We start from the raw sequence: 17,078 nt of genomic DNA, 5'->3' as shown, positions 1-17,078 counted from the left end.
TACTTTTGGTTAGGGACATATTTTTTTTTTCCTCTTTACTTCGTAATTTCCCTTCTTTCTTCTTTTAAACTTATAATATATAATGAATAAAATCTTACAAAAATCCAATATAAATCTTTTTTATTGCAATTTAAGCTAAGACAAAACATCATTAAAAATTGATCAGGACTTCCAATACTAAATATATATTATATTTGCTTATTTAGGACTTTTAGGCTAAAAAGAAGAAAATAAACTAATTGGGGACAATTGAAATCAAATTATTGATAAGATATTAGTAGAGGATTCTGGAATAGAACCTGAAAAAATCAGTTTTAGTTCTATTTTCGATTTTCCTATTCGGAGTTTGATCTCTCTTCATACTCATTGTCATCATCATTCTCTTCGCTATCGCTATCATTTTCATCACTTTCATCCTTTACACCTTTTGTTTTGCGGACTTTGCGTATCTTGCTGTTGTAATCCTCATCATCTTCATCTTCATTGCCATTATCGTCAACTTCGTCATTATCATCATCTTCATCTTCATCATCGTCATCTTCATTTTCGTCCTCATGGTCAATATCGATGTCATCCTCATCTTCATCTTCATAATTGTCAAAGCTATCATTTTCATCATTTTCTTGATCCGCCTCAAATTGGTAAGTGATTAAAGCGTTATTAGACTCAGAGGATATCTTATTACACATTTCCGTGATAAGTTTGTTTTCCTCAATAATATGCTGAAATATATCCAAAGTAGATTGGAGACTTATCAAATCTTGGTTATAACTTAGCCTCATGGAAATAATTTCATTCAACCTTTCCATTTGGTTCAAAATAAGTAAAATTCTATCAGTATCCCCTTTAAAAGCTACGACCTGTCTTGCTATACCTTCAAGCAGAACTGAAATCCAGTTAGAAAGCTCTAAAAGCTTCATTGGATTATCTTCTATTCTATTCATAATCTCCTCAAAGAGCTCCAGACAATTCCCATCAGAAATTTGGCTTACTGAACCTCTAATTATTTTAATATCATTATGAGAAAGAGCGTTCTCCAACATATTTTTGTCCTTACTTTGTATACCTTGTCTCAATATATTCACTATCGTCACACTCTGATTATTAGTTCCTATAAATTCGTGTTCATCACAAACGGTTCCTCCTGTCACCTTATTAACTTCATTAATTCCCGTCTTTCTCATTTTTTTGGGAGAATGTAAAACACTCTGTTCTGAATGGTCCTCCATTTTATCTTGATTCCTCCTCTAAATAACTAATTACGTAATATTGAATTAACTTATAGCTATTAGTTACTAATAACTAATCTATAACTGCTATCAGATTGATGAGCAGACCAATAAACTTAATTATATAAGCAGAATCAAAGAAAAACTAATCTGACTTGAATTCTTCTTTCGCTTTTCTCCGAATGCCTACTTGGTCAATTTATGACTTTTCTCTTTTTACTGCCTCTATTTTTTCTTTATTTCCAAAATTGCCCGCCAAAATTGCCCGCCCAATAGAAATAAATCAATATAATAGCATAAATAATAATAGAATACCGAGAGATAATTTGCATGAGTGGTATGTATAGAAGAGGGGGTTGAAAGGTTAAGTTGCAAATAGTATTAGGAAAGTGTTTGGTATGGCAAATAACTATTGAACTGAACTAATGGTATTTTTAATTCTCCTTTGGTTCCTTTGATATAGAGGTTTTAATTAAGAATAGTGAAATAACAAAGTTTTCTATGAATTTGTGTGGGGTGAAGTCCTTAAAGAGAACGTATTGAATTAGGTTTGAAAAAGGAGAAAACTAGTCTTTTTAATTTATATAACTAGAGTATTGGATTTTCATTTAAAGTTTATCAGAAAAAGAATGATTTCAGATACATTAAGAAATAATGATCTTAATTTAAATGTAGAAAGTGACAAGACTGCCTTAACTACAGGAAACTCTAACCATCTACTTTTGGGAAGTCAATTATTGGAAAAAAATAATTCCAACTTGGTAGAATCCTCAATTTACAAAATCTTTCCTGAAGAAGCTGATAGAAAGATTATATTAGAAAATGATATACCATTAATTATGCTATGTGGATTGGGGAGTAGTGGGAAGACTTCCATAATTAAAGTATTGTATGATAAAGTTTCTCCACACGAGACAGTTTCTTTATATCCAACCCAATCAGGAAGTATTACTTTGATTAAGAATGAGTCAAAAATTCTTCCTTGTTTTGGAATCATTGATTTACCTGGGACTGGTCAGATCCAAGATTCCCTATTGGGGGAAGATATCTTCAGTAAAGTTTCATCATTAGTTTTTGTTATTGATTCCCAAAATTATCCCTATAATACGGAAATTTTAAGGGCTAAAAGACTTTTCCAAAATGCTATCCAAGTTAAACCTGGAATCACTTTTGAAGTTTTCCTTCATAAAACTGACAATGAGACATTTTCATTGGATGGAGCCCACTTGGAATCTCAAAGAGATATCCATGAAAAAATCTCAAGCTTTATTTTCCAACACGGCTTTGAAATTGACATTAGATACCACTTTACCTCTATATATAATGATTCTCTTTTAGAAGCTTTCAGCAAAGTCACACAGAAAATCTCACCATTTACTCAAATACTTGAGAAACTTCTAGATGTTCTAGTCATTTCTTCTTCTTTGGAAAAGGCTTTCCTTATGGATATTTATTCCAGAACATTTGTTGCCAGCGACTCATCTCTTTTCGATCCTATTGGATTCGAACTATGCGCTGATATCCTCAATGTCATTTCTGAAATTAACGAAATATACGCACCAAATTGTTCTTTGTCAAGAAGCTCATCTGGGATCTCATGCTCCATTAACCTTGATTCTGGACATCTTCTTCATATTCAATCAATCGACCATAATATTGTTCTTGCATGCGTTATAAGAAATGAGCATGTCAAAAATACATCTCTCATTAATATCAATATTGATATTCTTAAGCAAACTCTCATTCAAAAAGTTCTTTCTCCTTAAATCATTTTAATTACATGTATACCTTGTCAAACATTACAAATGGCAGTATTTCCCGCCAAAACTTATTAATGTTAATATAATATAGCGATGCTTTATATTAATTAATTAGTGAATAGATAAATTCTCTTATTTATATATTTGAAAGTTTTGTACATGCAATCTAATTCAGAGTTTGCAAAAGACTCGTCAAGTTTTGATACTAGCCAATTTGCTATTTGGGAGCTTAACCAGGCTTCGACCTCGCCAGTCTCTCCCACTTCATCAAACTTAACGGACTCTGAATATCAACTAAATCCATTAACCCCGACCTCTGATCCTTCTGATCCCAAATTAGAATTTAGATGTTCTTCTTGCGAAATTTACTTGAGAAGAATGCATGGACTTGAGAATGAACTACAGATTCTTACTAATAACATTTATTGTCTTTTCAAAACCGCTAAGGAAGAAATACAGAGGAAAGACAAACTAATTCAAGAAAAGGATGAATTGATCAAACAGCTCAAGAAAACGAAAACAAAACAATACAACAAATAATACTCTATATTTCAATTATTACTACTTTATTTATTTCATATATATCCTATTAAATACCTTATAATAAATTATATTTATATACATTTTTTTTTTCCCATGCATACATGGTACATACAAATATTTATTGCAATGAATTCTATTTGGTTACTTACTAACAAATTTTTTTAAATTTTAAAGAATATTTCTATTGCCATTAGTTGTTGTAAAACTTGGTGGTATTTCTTTATTTTTCAAAATATTTTTCTCCATTTAATATTTTCACACTTATATTTATAATATAACTTGAAAGTAATATTGAAATATAAATAAAACAAAAGAGCGCGCTTAGTGGAGAAAAGCACGAGTAAAAGAGGCCCTGCTGGGAATCGAACCCAGATCACAGGAATCAGAATCCTGGGTGATAACCATTACACTACAGGGCCAACTAATACACGGGTGTGCTTACTATAATTTGATTACTTTTCATATACTTCTTTTGGCAAATACAATAGTGCACTTTTTTGTAATTGTGAATCAAAATATTTATAATTTCTATATGGATCTTTCCAACGTATATCATTATTAATATCGATAACTTTAATTCCTTCCTCCATTGGTAACATTATATTAGCAGCAACTTCTGTACTATATTGTGGTAATATTGAATAATCAATACTTGACATATTATTATCATTTCTATCAAAATTATTTTGATTATTAATGTTATGAAATGATCCGTAATTTTTATTAATAATATTTTTATTATTTCCATATTTTGAAGCATTTTCATCTCTATTATAATTTTTACTTAATACATTATTTCTATAATTAATATTTTGTTCATTATTTTGTATACCATTAATATAATTTCCTTCAATATAATTATCAAAATGATGATTATTGTAATAATTTTGAAATATGTTTAATCCATATTTATTTTTACTCTTCTCATATTCATTATCTTCTGAAGATGTTAATAAATCTGGATATAATGAAGCAATAAGATATTTCTTATGAAATTTAGATAATAATATACGCATTAAATTTAATACAATATTAATTTCATAAGTATCAGATTTTCCAGCTGATACATTTCTGATAATTTCAATACACCATTCATAAGCACTAGAAATTTTTTTTTCTACTAATAATTTATATACATGCCCACATATATCAATAATAGTCATAGTTGGTTCACATGTTAATAATTCCCAAAAATTTTCTTTTTCTTGTGAAATATGGCCCATTTGTCTTGGACTCATAACTACTGAAGCACCTAGATAATCGGTTGATCTTCCTATACCATTTTCTATAATATTCTTACTTATAATATTTTCTTGTATATTTGTATTAATATTACAATAATCAATATAACCATAATCAGTAAAATCAGTAATTCTTTTATTAATTATTCTTTGTGATAAATTATCAATATTTAATTTATTTCCAGGATTTTGATTTGAATAACAATAATTATCATCATTTTTTGGTTTAATTCTTCTTCCAAATGTTAAATCTTTAACAAATGGTGATGCACTTGAACTAACAGCTATAGATCTAATAGAAGATAATAAACGAACATTATCAATTTGTGAAAGAGATAATAATGATATAATAATTTCATGTTTTAATACCCACATTAAACGATTATACCATATTTGTCGATCATTTTCATTATATTCATGATTTGTATTTAATATACTTCCTGTACCTCTTATATTTGCCATAATTCGATTAATTAATGATCTACACATTAGTAATGCATCTTCTCTGTGTTTTGCAGTTTTTGTATCAAAAATAGATTTTTCCATAATTAATAAATCATCATATTTTAATAAAATAGGGAATTTTGTCCAATTTCTTGATTTGGCCATAAATTTCTCATCATAATAATAATATTTATTTCTGTTATTATTAAGAAATATATCATCTTCATTAATATTTGAAGCATTTTGTTCAATACAAAATAAATCATATACAATTTGGAATTGATAATCATTGTCAACTTCTGTTTCTCTATCTTGTAAATTTAATGGTGGAAACATTAAATCTCTACAACCCAAAATAATCTTACATCTTGTTGCCATCATTAATAATTTTATAGTAAATTTATGACTTGGGCCCATGAAACTATCTAATTCTGGTATAGAATTTACTAATATTTTTAATGCATTATCGTATCTACCGCATCTAATTGTTGCTTCACCAATAATGTATCTACAAATAGATTCCAAATATACTTGTTTTGTATTTCTTTTGATTGTTGATCTTAACATTCTTTCACCTACAACAATACATTGAGCATAATTTCCTAATTGTAATGATGATAAAGCAATAAATCTTAAAGCAATAATAATCATCCAATGTATTGAATCATCTTCAGAAACCTCACTTAATAATGGTGTCAATATCTTTTCAACATTTTTTGAATTAGTATAACATTCTTGAAAATTACCATTCACAAAATATAATAGAGAAAAACATAATTGTAATTTTACTAATATTAAACAATTTCTATGATTGCCATATAATTGAAGTATTAATTTTCTCATAAAATTAAATTCCGTGGTTGCTTCTTCTAATTTATTATATTTTATTAAACACTGAATTTTTAATGCAATAATTAATACTTGATACTTTGGAATTTCTGGGGTACATGAAAATGCTAATTGACATATACTCAAACATTCATCCAATTTATTATGTTGTAGAGCCAAAAATCCATTATTTAAGATTAAAAATAAAATTCTTTCAATACTTTCACCAATTAAACGCTTTGCAATAAGTAAAAAGTATAATGCTTTATAACAATCGTAATGAAATTGACATGTAATATTATTTTCAATTTTATTCATTACTTTATTATCTTTCGCATAAATTGGTTTACACATTGGATGACATGGTGTAGCAAATCCTTCCAAGCTTGCTCTTAATGGACTTATATTTCCCATAGTTACTGTATTAATGTATATTGGATTACATAAAATACTTGATGATGTAAATAATTTGTCTTCTAATTTACTATCTTTTGATTCTTTTGATGATGTAATAAATATACGATTCCAAGTTGGTATACGAAGCCTCCATATATATCTACATAATATTGTTTTAGATATATTAATACTTTTTAATGTTCTTGGTACTACTATCTTAACTTTTGGAAAATAACCACGTATTATTCCTGTTTCATTCCATGCCCATACTTGACCATTCATACCTTTAGTAAAATTATCATCTTTATTTTGATTAACTAAATATGCATTAGTTTGATTACTAAATAAAGTTAAAATTGGCATTTTTTTTGAATTAGAGTTTTTTATTGATTCCATAAATGAATCACGTTTAAGCCTTTGTGTTCTTGCTAATGTATACTTTAAATATTTAACTTGTGGGAATAAATAATCAACCCCAATATTAATTCCAGTAAAATCACATAAATCATCAATTTTAAGTGGTAATCTTAATGTACCATCAGTATTAACTACTTTAGTATTAAATTGTACTCCAATATGAAATTGTAATGAATAGAATAATGTAGTCAGTTGTACATTTGATTTGCTGATAATATTCTTATTTGTATTTAGTTGAAATCTTTTTATTGCTGATGGTATAATTTTAGAATTCCAGTAAATATTTGATTCATCTGTATTGCACATTATTTTGTTAAAATAATCAATTAATATAATCTGAATAGTCTCCTCATTGATTAATGTTTGATCTCTAAATGATATATGCATTTCCTCTTCCCATAATCTTTTAATAGTTCTTGCAATAATTTCTCTAATAGCTGTATTACGTATTGGCTCAATGACTTTTCCTTGAGCAAGACTACCTAATCCATAATTTAAATTAATACCATAATTATGTAGGAGCTCCGTAATTTCCCATGGATCATGAAATCCAACATATAATTCATTTATAGTTGGTAAAAGATCTTTTAATAATCTAATTCTCATAGCTTGGCTCGCATTATACAACACATTTAGCCTTGAATTTGAGCCTTCTCTAACCCTTCTTGCTCCAAATTGTGAATCAAATCCTTTATTAATATAATCATTTGTCGGATCACCTGTATTTGAATTCAAAAATAATGGCACAGAAACTGTTGAAGGTAATGAAGAAGAGGTATATGTTATTAAAAATTCTTCACGTAACCTTCTTAATGGTTGTATTTCTTGATTTTCATCAATATATACAGGAAGCAGTTCACCACAATGTCTTGTAATATATAATCCATCTGATCTATGTTGCCAGATTTTGAATACATATTTGATCCCATAATGTTCATACAAATCTGTTGTTTCCATAGGAAATGGCCAGCCTTGAATGTTTAATTGCTTTGCAACAAAATCTAATTGATTTGCTAGCTCTGGATTATATGTTAATAGCGAGTCGAACAAAATATTAACATCTTTCTTGCTTTTTGAATTAACCACATATAGCTCATCATTCTTTTCGTATTTATCTTCAAGAGTTGATATCATATTTTGTGGTATTGATGCAGATTGTAGTAAATCTTTTAATACGTCTTTAGGCTTTGGATTAAAAGGAACCAATGGTTCACAAAGGACGCTATATCCCATGTATTTGACAATTGCGCAGATTGGAAGTGCAAATAATGCTTTTGCACCAATTTGAATTAAAATGTCACAAAAGGCTTTTTTAGACTTGAACTCATTATTATATAATCTTTTTGCTACTTCTTTGGAAATTCCATTCCTCTTGCTTCCAAGTATAACAGTAAAAACAATACTATCAAAAATGAAAACACGGTCATCTGTAAATAGTGGGCAGTAAATACTCCACAAATTTTCATTTGAAGCCTTTGTTACCTCGTAAAAAGCTTTGGCAACTCCAAAATTAAATGTTGGCTGACAATGTATTAAAGCAACTGCTGAAGCTCTAGCTGCTGCGTAGAATTTACCTATTTCTTGAATAAAAGATAAATCATGCTCAATATATTTGGGGTCTTCCATTGCATTATCACTTTTTGAATTCACTATTGAATATCCATCTCTCCAAACCCAATTCAATCTTTGATACCAATTATTACTTAAACATGATCTACTTGGTGGTCCAGGAGTCAAACTAGACTTTAAAGGATGGTCCTCACTTACATCCCAACTTACTGGAGGGGTTTCCAACTCATTTGCTCCATCTGGAATACTGAATAAATCTTGTGATTTTGAGCTAGTTTCTATTGACCTTGCGCGCTTTAGCTTTAATTTTTGTTTCCCAATAAATATTGAAGCTGTTTTTAGAAGATTTAGGTTTCTGCATGTTATCTCCTTCTCAAATGTTGTACTATTATTCTTATCAAGAATCTCCTCAAACCATAAATCTGGATTAACTTTTAGTACATGTTTCTTACTATTTGAAGTTAATTTGGAATCTTCTGCTACTATTGCTTGCTCTGGCTTTTCAAATGAATTTTCTAGAAATTCATTCGGAATTTCTATAACCGGAAGTTTTATTGACATCTATTTTCTACCTTTATGCAAAATTTTAAAAGGCACTATTAATCAAGTAAATAACTTCCTTCCTCCTTATTTCACTCTTAATAATTTTACTGCCACCAATATTGCTTATTCGCATGCAATCAACGAATTTATTGCATGTAACTTTAACTTTGACATGGCGCCAACTATGTGGCAACTTTGGGCGCCAGAAGGTGTTTTTACAAATTAAGAAAGGTAAGGTATTTTTATAATTGCGGGTTGGTTTAAAAATGAGTTGTTTTCTCATGCTACATTGATATTGCGGGTTTTTGCAACTCCATCTAATTCATATTTTCAGTTTTGGATTATACTACTACGCCATTTTTTTAAAAAATTGGAACATATACATATAAATATTGCTTGTTTTTAAGTTTTTTTCCATTATTCAAATCTACGAAGCTAATTTATAGTTATTTTACCCATCAAAAATATAGTTGTTTAGATTTAGCAGTTTTGGAGGCGCTTATATGACAAATCCTAGGGGAATAGGATCCTATAATTTGATTGAAGTGCATGTAGTCGTAAGAAAACAAACTATAAAATACAGTTATGAACAAAGCCAATAAATTTCGTAATCATGCACAGTAGCAAACATTTAATCAAAGTTACTACTATAATAAAGATTAAAAAAGAAGTTTAGGATACACATTAAATTTTAGTGCAATTGTACATTGAAATATTAAAGTGGTTCTTGAAATCAATTAATTCCTTGAAACTAAAATACAGACTATTTCAAAGTAATAATAATAATCGTCATTATTATTATTGCTGTTGATATTACTTCTTAGTAACTAAAGTTAAGTGCTAAATTATACTTTTATATTTATTATATATATTTATTTTTAAATTATCATATTTAGAGCCAAATTAATAGTATTTTTTTCAAATAAATAGTTAATTTAGTTGACTGAATACAATTTAGTTTTTATTTGATATATTTACAAGTTTAAATAGCTTTCAATAACTATTAAATTAATTGGTAATACAATTTTTGGCTCCAAATTTGGAGCCAAAAAAGAGACGATACTTTTGAAAGTAATTGTCACGAAGAGTAATATTTAAAATAAAAGTAAGAAGTACTTAATCAATTTGTCACCCTGGAAGATCTTTTAAGTGTTAAAGGCAAGGCAGTTGTTATTTGGGGCCAGAGGTCAGAAAAATCTTTTATGTATTACTTCACCCCTTTTGAGAAATGATCTTTTGTTAAAGGCAAAAGTATCGTGTTTGAGTTAATGAACTCAATCATTTCATTATTAATACTATCTGTTGTTGCCCTTGCTAATATTTCTATTTGCCCTACATTGAATACAGATATACAGAGCTTAAACTATTATGTCTTCAGTTATGCTCAAATAAATTCTGCAGCAGGTTCTACATCAGGATCTGGCCAATCGCCACCCAATGAGAGAAAGAGAAAACTATCAAGCGATGAACATGATTCTAGTTCTTCTGGACATCGACCTTCACGTAGGCTTCGATTAGAAGACTGTGAAACATCTTGTTTTAGTACACTTGATTTCCTTAAATTTTCATTGGAGGATATTTCAGCTTTTCACAAACCAGAGCATTTAACTGAAGCTCAGTTAATGGAATTGGTTCTTACTGAATTCGAGAATAACGGAGTTTCTAGGGAAGATGTTTCTTCTGAGCAAATACTTGCCTTTGTTAGTAGTCAAGCCAAAATATGCTATAAAAAATGGAAAACAGTTAAGCAAAGTCTTAAATCTTTAGAAGCATCCCTGATTGATTTAGAGGAAAAACAGAGGAATTCACCCGGTACTGATGAAGACGAAGTAAGGGCTTTTTCTGATGCTTATTCTGATATTATTTCTAGGCAAGAATTGCTTACTGAGTTAGAAGCTTCCCTAGCTTCTGTTTACAATAACTACTTATTAATAAAGGAGAAACATACCAAAGCAAGGAGAAGTGCGAGAATTGCTTCATCTCGCCAACATAGCAGTTCACATCCATTTTCTCCTCAAACTCCATCTACTTCGTCCTCACTCCAATCTGAATTTTCGCAATCTCAAACAAGGCTTCCATCAGCTCATACAACTTCACGTTCCCATTTTCGTACTCATCAATCAGGTAGAGGCGTAACTTCTACTCGTGGTCGTTCTACAAGAATGAGACACCGTAGACGTAGAAGAACATTACAATAATTAAGGTTATAATGAAATTGATATGGACTTTATTCATTGGGTTCCGGATAGAATAATAGCTTATATAGGGATGATCCAGAGTTTTGTACGAATTGATATTTGGTTATGTATATCGTCTGTATATGTATACGCGAAAATATACATATTTTTTTTTGTTTCGATATTAATTGGATATACCAGTTACTTTAATAAAGATATGTGAACGATTAACAATGATGATTTATTTTAGCATAAGTTATGTTATTGTTAATTTCCGATGTTTAAATATTAAAAATTGTAATGGTTATTAGAAGGATGTGGTAATATTTATTCAAGACCAGAGTTTAAATTATTATTTGTGTGGCTAGAATCATTAAATTTCAATAATTTTAGCTTAATATCCATTTATTGTTTATAAAAGCCTGTGAATAAGGCTCATTATTAGATACCTGGTTATTTTATTTAAAGCGGAAACTAGTATTTTAAATATATGGATTCAGTAGGTCATAAAGTCAATTTCAGCATTTAAGTAAGTTAGCATATCTACATATATATAAATATATATATATGTTTAATATAGGCAAATATACACAATTTATACATTGGTTTATTTTTATGTTGTCTTTCAATTAATAATGGTATATGACCTACACGTTTTAAGTAATTAATCAATTACACAATTTTTCGGTGAAGTTTTTAATGAAGTAGTATTTCTCTAATCAAAAATTTGATTGTTTTTAAAAGTTAATTGATTTAATATTGGTTTTTTAATCAGAATTTGTTTTATGGTTAGCTGATATTAGAAAACCATGTTTTCAATATCTGATATTTAAAATACATGTCATCTGAGACTAGTTAAAATATTTTAAAAACTTTAAGTAATTCAGCTGTTTTATTCTGTAATTTTGGAATTTTTACTTTTCCTAACAAAATATTCAGAAGAATGTATTTAGGCTAAATGGGTGAGAAAACAGCTAGAACTTCTACTAGTTATCATAAATACGCAATAATATGTGATATTTTAAAAATTATTTATATTGATTCTGCCTATTTTTTGAATTTTATATTTTTAGTTTGTTTTTTTTCTTCCACATAGGCATGCAGGCATACCGGTATTGCAAAACTACATGAACATTTTACCGGAGCTTAATACATGCAATTTTGAGCGGGCAATCTTCCCCACACTTTCCCAAGAGTTAAATGTAACAAAAAGGTAGCAAAGGGAAAAAAAGAAAAAGAAAATAGCCAAAAAGGAAAAACATCAGTAACATGTATTATCCGGTTGAATGTTAGCATTATATATAAAGAATTAGATGACAAAAGAGGTTGGAAAAATTGGATTTGGAAATAGAGTAATAGTATCAGGTGGAATATAATCAAAGAATTTTGAGAAGAAAGCTGAGTAGATTATATAAAGAATTGGGATTTGCTAGTGGTACATTTGACTTTTTGAAGAGTTAAAAACCATAATATATTCTCATTGATTAACTATACTAGACCTTACAATAACTTGAATTTCTCTTTGGTAAAATAATAATAATAATAATAATAATTAACTGTTAAAGTATTAGTAATAATTAAGCTTAAAATAGGATGAAATGAGTACTGGAAACAAGCGAACAATAAGACAAATATATAATGGTACAGACCTTTCAGATGTAGTATTAAATTTGCCACTAACTCCATATAGTGAGCAATTTTTGCCTTATAAACAAAAGTTGGACAAAGCATTATCAGATTTAAAGTTATTAGTTCAAGATCAGTTAGATAAAGAGGAGGAAAAATTGAACCTTGAAGATATTTTGGAACGAATTAGAAATACTTGGACGAGCAAAAGTGACTCTAAAGAACAAAAAGAGGTGATAAGTGACCAAATCAAACAAGACAAATACTTTGGTGTATACTTGGAAATAATTCAATTGGAGGAAAGTAAATCTGATATACTTGAATGCTTTATAAAGTGGAAAAATGATCATTATTATACTAAATGGGAGGAGTTTAATCAGCCTCCAAATGAGATGAGGGATTATTGGCTAAAGTTCAAAGATAAGATTTCAAAGATAATATTGGATAGTAGAAAGATAGGCTCAAGGCTATTACCAAGATTATTAGTTTCTGAAAATAAGCCATCACAAGAAGATTCTAGATTGGATAATGATTTAGATAATATGAAAAAAGAGACAAATTCTATTAATAACAAGAAACACAAAGATATAGGAGAATTGGATGAGGGAGATATTAGTAATGAAAGTCAGAATAATTTAGATCAAGAAACTAAAAATATTCAAATCAGAGAGAGCGAAGTACGAGAAGTATCTACAGAAGAAGTCAGTAAGGTGAATGAGGAAAATAGGAAAGGTCGAAAGAGACAGCAAAAAGAAAAGGGTTCTTCTGAGCTTTGGGGTCCAAAAACCGTCCCCAAGAGCAAGAATAGGTATATTAGTGGAGTATCAACAGTTAGAGCAGTTAGAAAAAGAACTTATAATAGTAATGGTAGAGTGAGAGTCAACAAAGATAAGGAAATTGAATCTGAAAATACAATTGAAGAAGGGAAAGAAAATATGATGAATAATGGTGGTGAACAAGTTCGGAATTTGAAGAAATGGGAAAGGATAGAAGAAAAGAGAAATGAAGTCAAGTTCAACAAGTATTTATTGAAGAACAAGAGTAATAATGAGAGAAGAAATCACGAGAGTCTAAAGTTACAAGAAAGTGATATATTAAATGACCCAAGAAAATGGTCTAATAACTTTTCTCAAGGTTGTAAAGATTGCTTCAGAGAAGAAATCTCTCTTTTGGATAGACCATCTTTGGAATTATCTAAAAAGATAAAAGAAGAAGTTGATTCTTTAATTTATCAAGCTGATAATGATAAGAAGAATGAAAGTAATTCTGGAAATAATTGTCAGGTTTTAGGAAATTTATGTAAACAGTTTTTGGAAGAAAATTTTGGATATGGTGATTTTAGAGAAGGCCAACTGGAAGCAATATATTCGATACTATTAAGTGGTAAAGAAAATAAGAGTTTTAAAAAAGGAAGTATTTTAATTCTTCCAACAGGATATGGAAAAAGTTTGTGTTTCCAATACTTATCATTGTTATTAAATATGTGGTTTGGGAAAGTTACAATAGTAATTACGCCTTTAATATCTTTAATGCAAGATCAATTAAGGACTTTAAGTAAAAGAATTAGAGGAGCAATCTGGAATTCAAGTGTATCAGTAGAAGAGAAGAAGTCTATTATAAAGTTAATTCAAGAGGGTAGTTTGGATATTTTATTTGTTACACCAGAAAGTATGTTTTCAACATTTTTAACAAAAGGATTGTTAGAAATTAATCAAGATCAACATGAAATTAGAATGGCTAGATTGGATTTGTCAAAGAACAAAATTGCATTACTATGTGTAGATGAAGCACATTGTGTTTGTGAATGGGGACATTCATTCAGACCAAGTTATTACTCTTCTATTGGACATTTAATAAATAACTTTAAAGTTGAGAGAATATTAGGAATTACTGCTACTGCTCCTTCTGGTATGTTAGAAGAACTCAAATCTTTGCTTAAAGTGGGAGAGGTTATACAACCATATTCTAACCAAAAAATACAAAGGGAAAATCTTCATTGTAAAGTTTTGCATCTGGATTCTATGAAAAAAAAAGCATTACAAGATTTTAATAGAGGATTAAGTTTGAATATTACAAAAGTACCAAAAATGTACAATAACTACTCTTTATTATGGGATCACATTAAATATTCTTTGAATGGTAATCATAATCCAAATAATAGTACTCAAGTAGAATCTCAATTACATGAGAAAAAGAAAACAAGGAGAGAAGTTTGGTCAAAATGTAGAAATATATTGATTTACGTCTGGCAAAGATCAGAAGTGGAAGCTGTAACAAATTACTTAAGAACAAAAGGAGCAAATGCTTTATATTATCATGGAATGATGAGTAATAGCGAGAGAGAAATGGTACAAAAATCATTTATTGATAATAAGACAAATATATTTGTAGCAACAACATCTTTTGGTATGGGAATTGATAAAAAAGATGTTGATGCAGTAATACATTGGAATATGCCAAATTCTTTAGAACAATATATACAAGAAACTGGAAGATGTGCAAGGCAATTGGATAAGTTGGGAATATGTTTAATGTTATTATCTGATGAAGATTATAGAAATAAGAGACAAATTATTTCAGCTTCATTAATAGATAAAACAGCTTTAAGATGTTTATTACATGTAATACTTGGTAGATATGATTTTAGTAATAATCATATAATGGATATAAATAATGATTTTGAAAAGAAAAAAATAGAATTGGAAATTTTCCCAATGGAATTTTTCAAGATTATTTTAAATGTGAAACAAATGGAAGAAATTGAGACTTTATTATATAATTTAAAGCTATATATGGATTATTTATTAGGAATAAAATATAAAGGAAAGAATATTAAAGCTAGTTGGTCTAGTTATATAAGAGGGAGTCCATATTTAAAAATCAGATGTTTTGATGAAGATTTTTCCAAGATTAAAGAGAAGAGTGATTTTTTTAGTTCATTATCAAGATTTTCAACAGAGAATTCTGGTGTTATTACTATTAATCTTTTAGAGGCATCTATGTTTTTAGAAAAGAGTTTAGAAGAATTGGAGGATGAAGTTGAGAATGAAAAAAGTACTTGGAAGATTTCTGTGGAAAGATTAACAAATAAACAATGTATAATTTTAGGTCAAAGTTTAATTAAAGACAATTCACAATATATTGTAGATATGGAAGAATTTAAATCTAGAAGAGATTTTAAATCTTTATTTTTAGAATCTGATTCAGAAATAATTAAAGAAAATTGGTTGGATATTTTAGTTGAAGATTTACATAAAGAGTTGGTTTATCGTAATTCTAATGAACTTTGGAAGTTGGATATTGCTTATTTTTCATTTCAAAAATTTGGAATGGATAAAAGTTGTAAGGATTCTATTATTGAATCATATTTTGCTAATAAAAGATCTGAGCTTTATATTAAGCTATTTGATCAAGAGGTGAATGAATATCAAAATTCAGAATCAATTTCAAATGAAGGTTTAGAAGGTATTTCTAGTGGTTTTATTAAAGAATTAATTTTTGGAAATTCTAATAATAAATCATTTGGAGATAATACCTTTGAAATGATGATACAGGAAATTTGGATTACAAAATGGAATCAGGAATTATTACAAGATCTTGCATTGGGAGGGAGAGAGTTAGTTCAATTAGATTCTTTAATAGGAAGTCAAGATATAAGTAAAAAAGTTGAAGAGGATAAAGATTCAATAGAAATTTTGAAACAAGAGAGATCACAATTATCAGATTTTCAAAATGAAGATATTAATACAAGATTAAGTGAAAGAAAGGAAATTAGGGAAGCATATCAGAAGATAAGTTCTTGTATAAAGTCAGGTATAAATAGTTTATTAAGCAATTATCTTAATGATTTAAGTCCAGTACAATGGGAAACTTATCGAATTTCAACAGAGAGAATAATATCTCACTTTTCTTCCAAGTTTCAAAAAGATTTTAAAAGAAGAAAAAAAGACGATACCCAACAGGAAGAAGCAACCTTAAGACAAGATTTTGGACATTATGTAGGGTTTGAAGAATTTGATGTAATTTTTCCAGCAGATATTGCTAGAATTCTGGTTGGAGTTACATCTTTTAGATACTCTCATAAGGTTAAAGGTGGTCTTAAGAAGGATTATTTGGATAGTAATGACGTGATTTCTTCGAAGTTATGGGGTAAATTTAAGAGTATACCATATTTTGTAGTTTTGGAGATTTGTAACGAAAGTTTTAAAGAGATAATGAAGAGCAAACTAAGTATATAATTATATATCTATAAAAATATTCAATTAATGAATTAGAACGCAAAGTAATAATAAAAATTGGTATATT

At 28.6% G+C, this 17,078-nt stretch overlaps 6 protein-coding genes and 2 non-coding genes across 8 annotated transcripts; 4 read left to right on the top strand and 4 right to left on the bottom strand.

The window, feature by feature from the left end:
- Positions 1-335: 335 nt before the first annotated feature.
- Positions 336-1,229, bottom strand: cgd8_5000 (hypothetical protein, possible conserved; the record flags this gene model as incomplete). The annotated part of the gene is made up of 1 exon (XM_627382.1): positions 336-1,229. The coding sequence occupies one exon, from the start codon at positions 1,227-1,229 to the stop codon at positions 336-338; it is 894 nt and encodes a 297-aa protein (XP_627382.1).
- A 629-nt stretch (positions 1,230-1,858) lies between these two features.
- Positions 1,859-2,995, top strand: cgd8_4990 (RagC like small GTpase of the Ras superfamily; the record flags this gene model as incomplete). The annotated part of the gene is made up of 1 exon (XM_627381.1): positions 1,859-2,995. The coding sequence occupies one exon, from the start codon at positions 1,859-1,861 to the stop codon at positions 2,993-2,995; it is 1,137 nt and encodes a 378-aa protein (XP_627381.1).
- A 153-nt stretch (positions 2,996-3,148) lies between these two features.
- On the top strand, positions 3,149-3,529 carry cgd8_4980 (hypothetical protein; the record flags this gene model as incomplete). The annotated part of the gene is made up of 1 exon (XM_627380.1): positions 3,149-3,529. One exon carries the CDS (start codon positions 3,149-3,151, stop codon positions 3,527-3,529), a length of 381 nt encoding a protein of 126 aa, XP_627380.1.
- A 350-nt stretch (positions 3,530-3,879) lies between these two features.
- cgd8_4976 lies at positions 3,880-3,951 on the bottom strand (the record flags this gene model as incomplete). Its single annotated transcript has 1 exon — positions 3,880-3,951. It is a non-coding gene; the product is annotated as a tRNA-Gln (tRNA).
- A 33-nt stretch (positions 3,952-3,984) lies between these two features.
- On the bottom strand, positions 3,985-8,988 carry cgd8_4970 (apicomplexan-conserved protein Pf 23619083 and Py 23490592; low complexity 1667 aa; the record flags this gene model as incomplete). The annotated part of the gene is made up of 1 exon (XM_627379.1): positions 3,985-8,988. One exon carries the CDS (start codon positions 8,986-8,988, stop codon positions 3,985-3,987), a length of 5,004 nt encoding a protein of 1,667 aa, XP_627379.1.
- Positions 4,887-4,995, bottom strand: cgd8_4975 (the record flags this gene model as incomplete). Its single annotated transcript has 1 exon — positions 4,887-4,995. It is a non-coding gene; the product is annotated as a snoRNA (small nucleolar RNA).
- A 1,250-nt stretch (positions 8,989-10,238) lies between the features above and the next one.
- Positions 10,239-11,168, top strand: cgd8_4960 (hypothetical protein, signal peptide; the record flags this gene model as incomplete). Its single annotated transcript, XM_627378.1, has 1 exon — positions 10,239-11,168. One exon carries the CDS (start codon positions 10,239-10,241, stop codon positions 11,166-11,168), a length of 930 nt encoding a protein of 309 aa, XP_627378.1.
- A 1,577-nt stretch (positions 11,169-12,745) lies between these two features.
- Positions 12,746-17,011, top strand: cgd8_4950 (RecQ4 SF II RNA helicase; the record flags this gene model as incomplete). Its single annotated transcript, XM_627377.1, has 1 exon — positions 12,746-17,011. The coding sequence occupies one exon, from the start codon at positions 12,746-12,748 to the stop codon at positions 17,009-17,011; it is 4,266 nt and encodes a 1,421-aa protein (XP_627377.1).
- Between the last annotated feature and the right edge of the window lie 67 nt (positions 17,012-17,078).

This window comes from Cryptosporidium parvum, chromosome 8 (genome assembly GCF_000165345.1).
Source record: "Cryptosporidium parvum Iowa II chromosome 8, whole genome shotgun sequence".
In the NCBI taxonomy this organism is placed as follows: Eukaryota; Apicomplexa; class Conoidasida; order Eucoccidiorida; family Cryptosporidiidae; genus Cryptosporidium; species Cryptosporidium parvum.
This window is presented reverse-complemented; position numbering and strand designations above follow the sequence as displayed.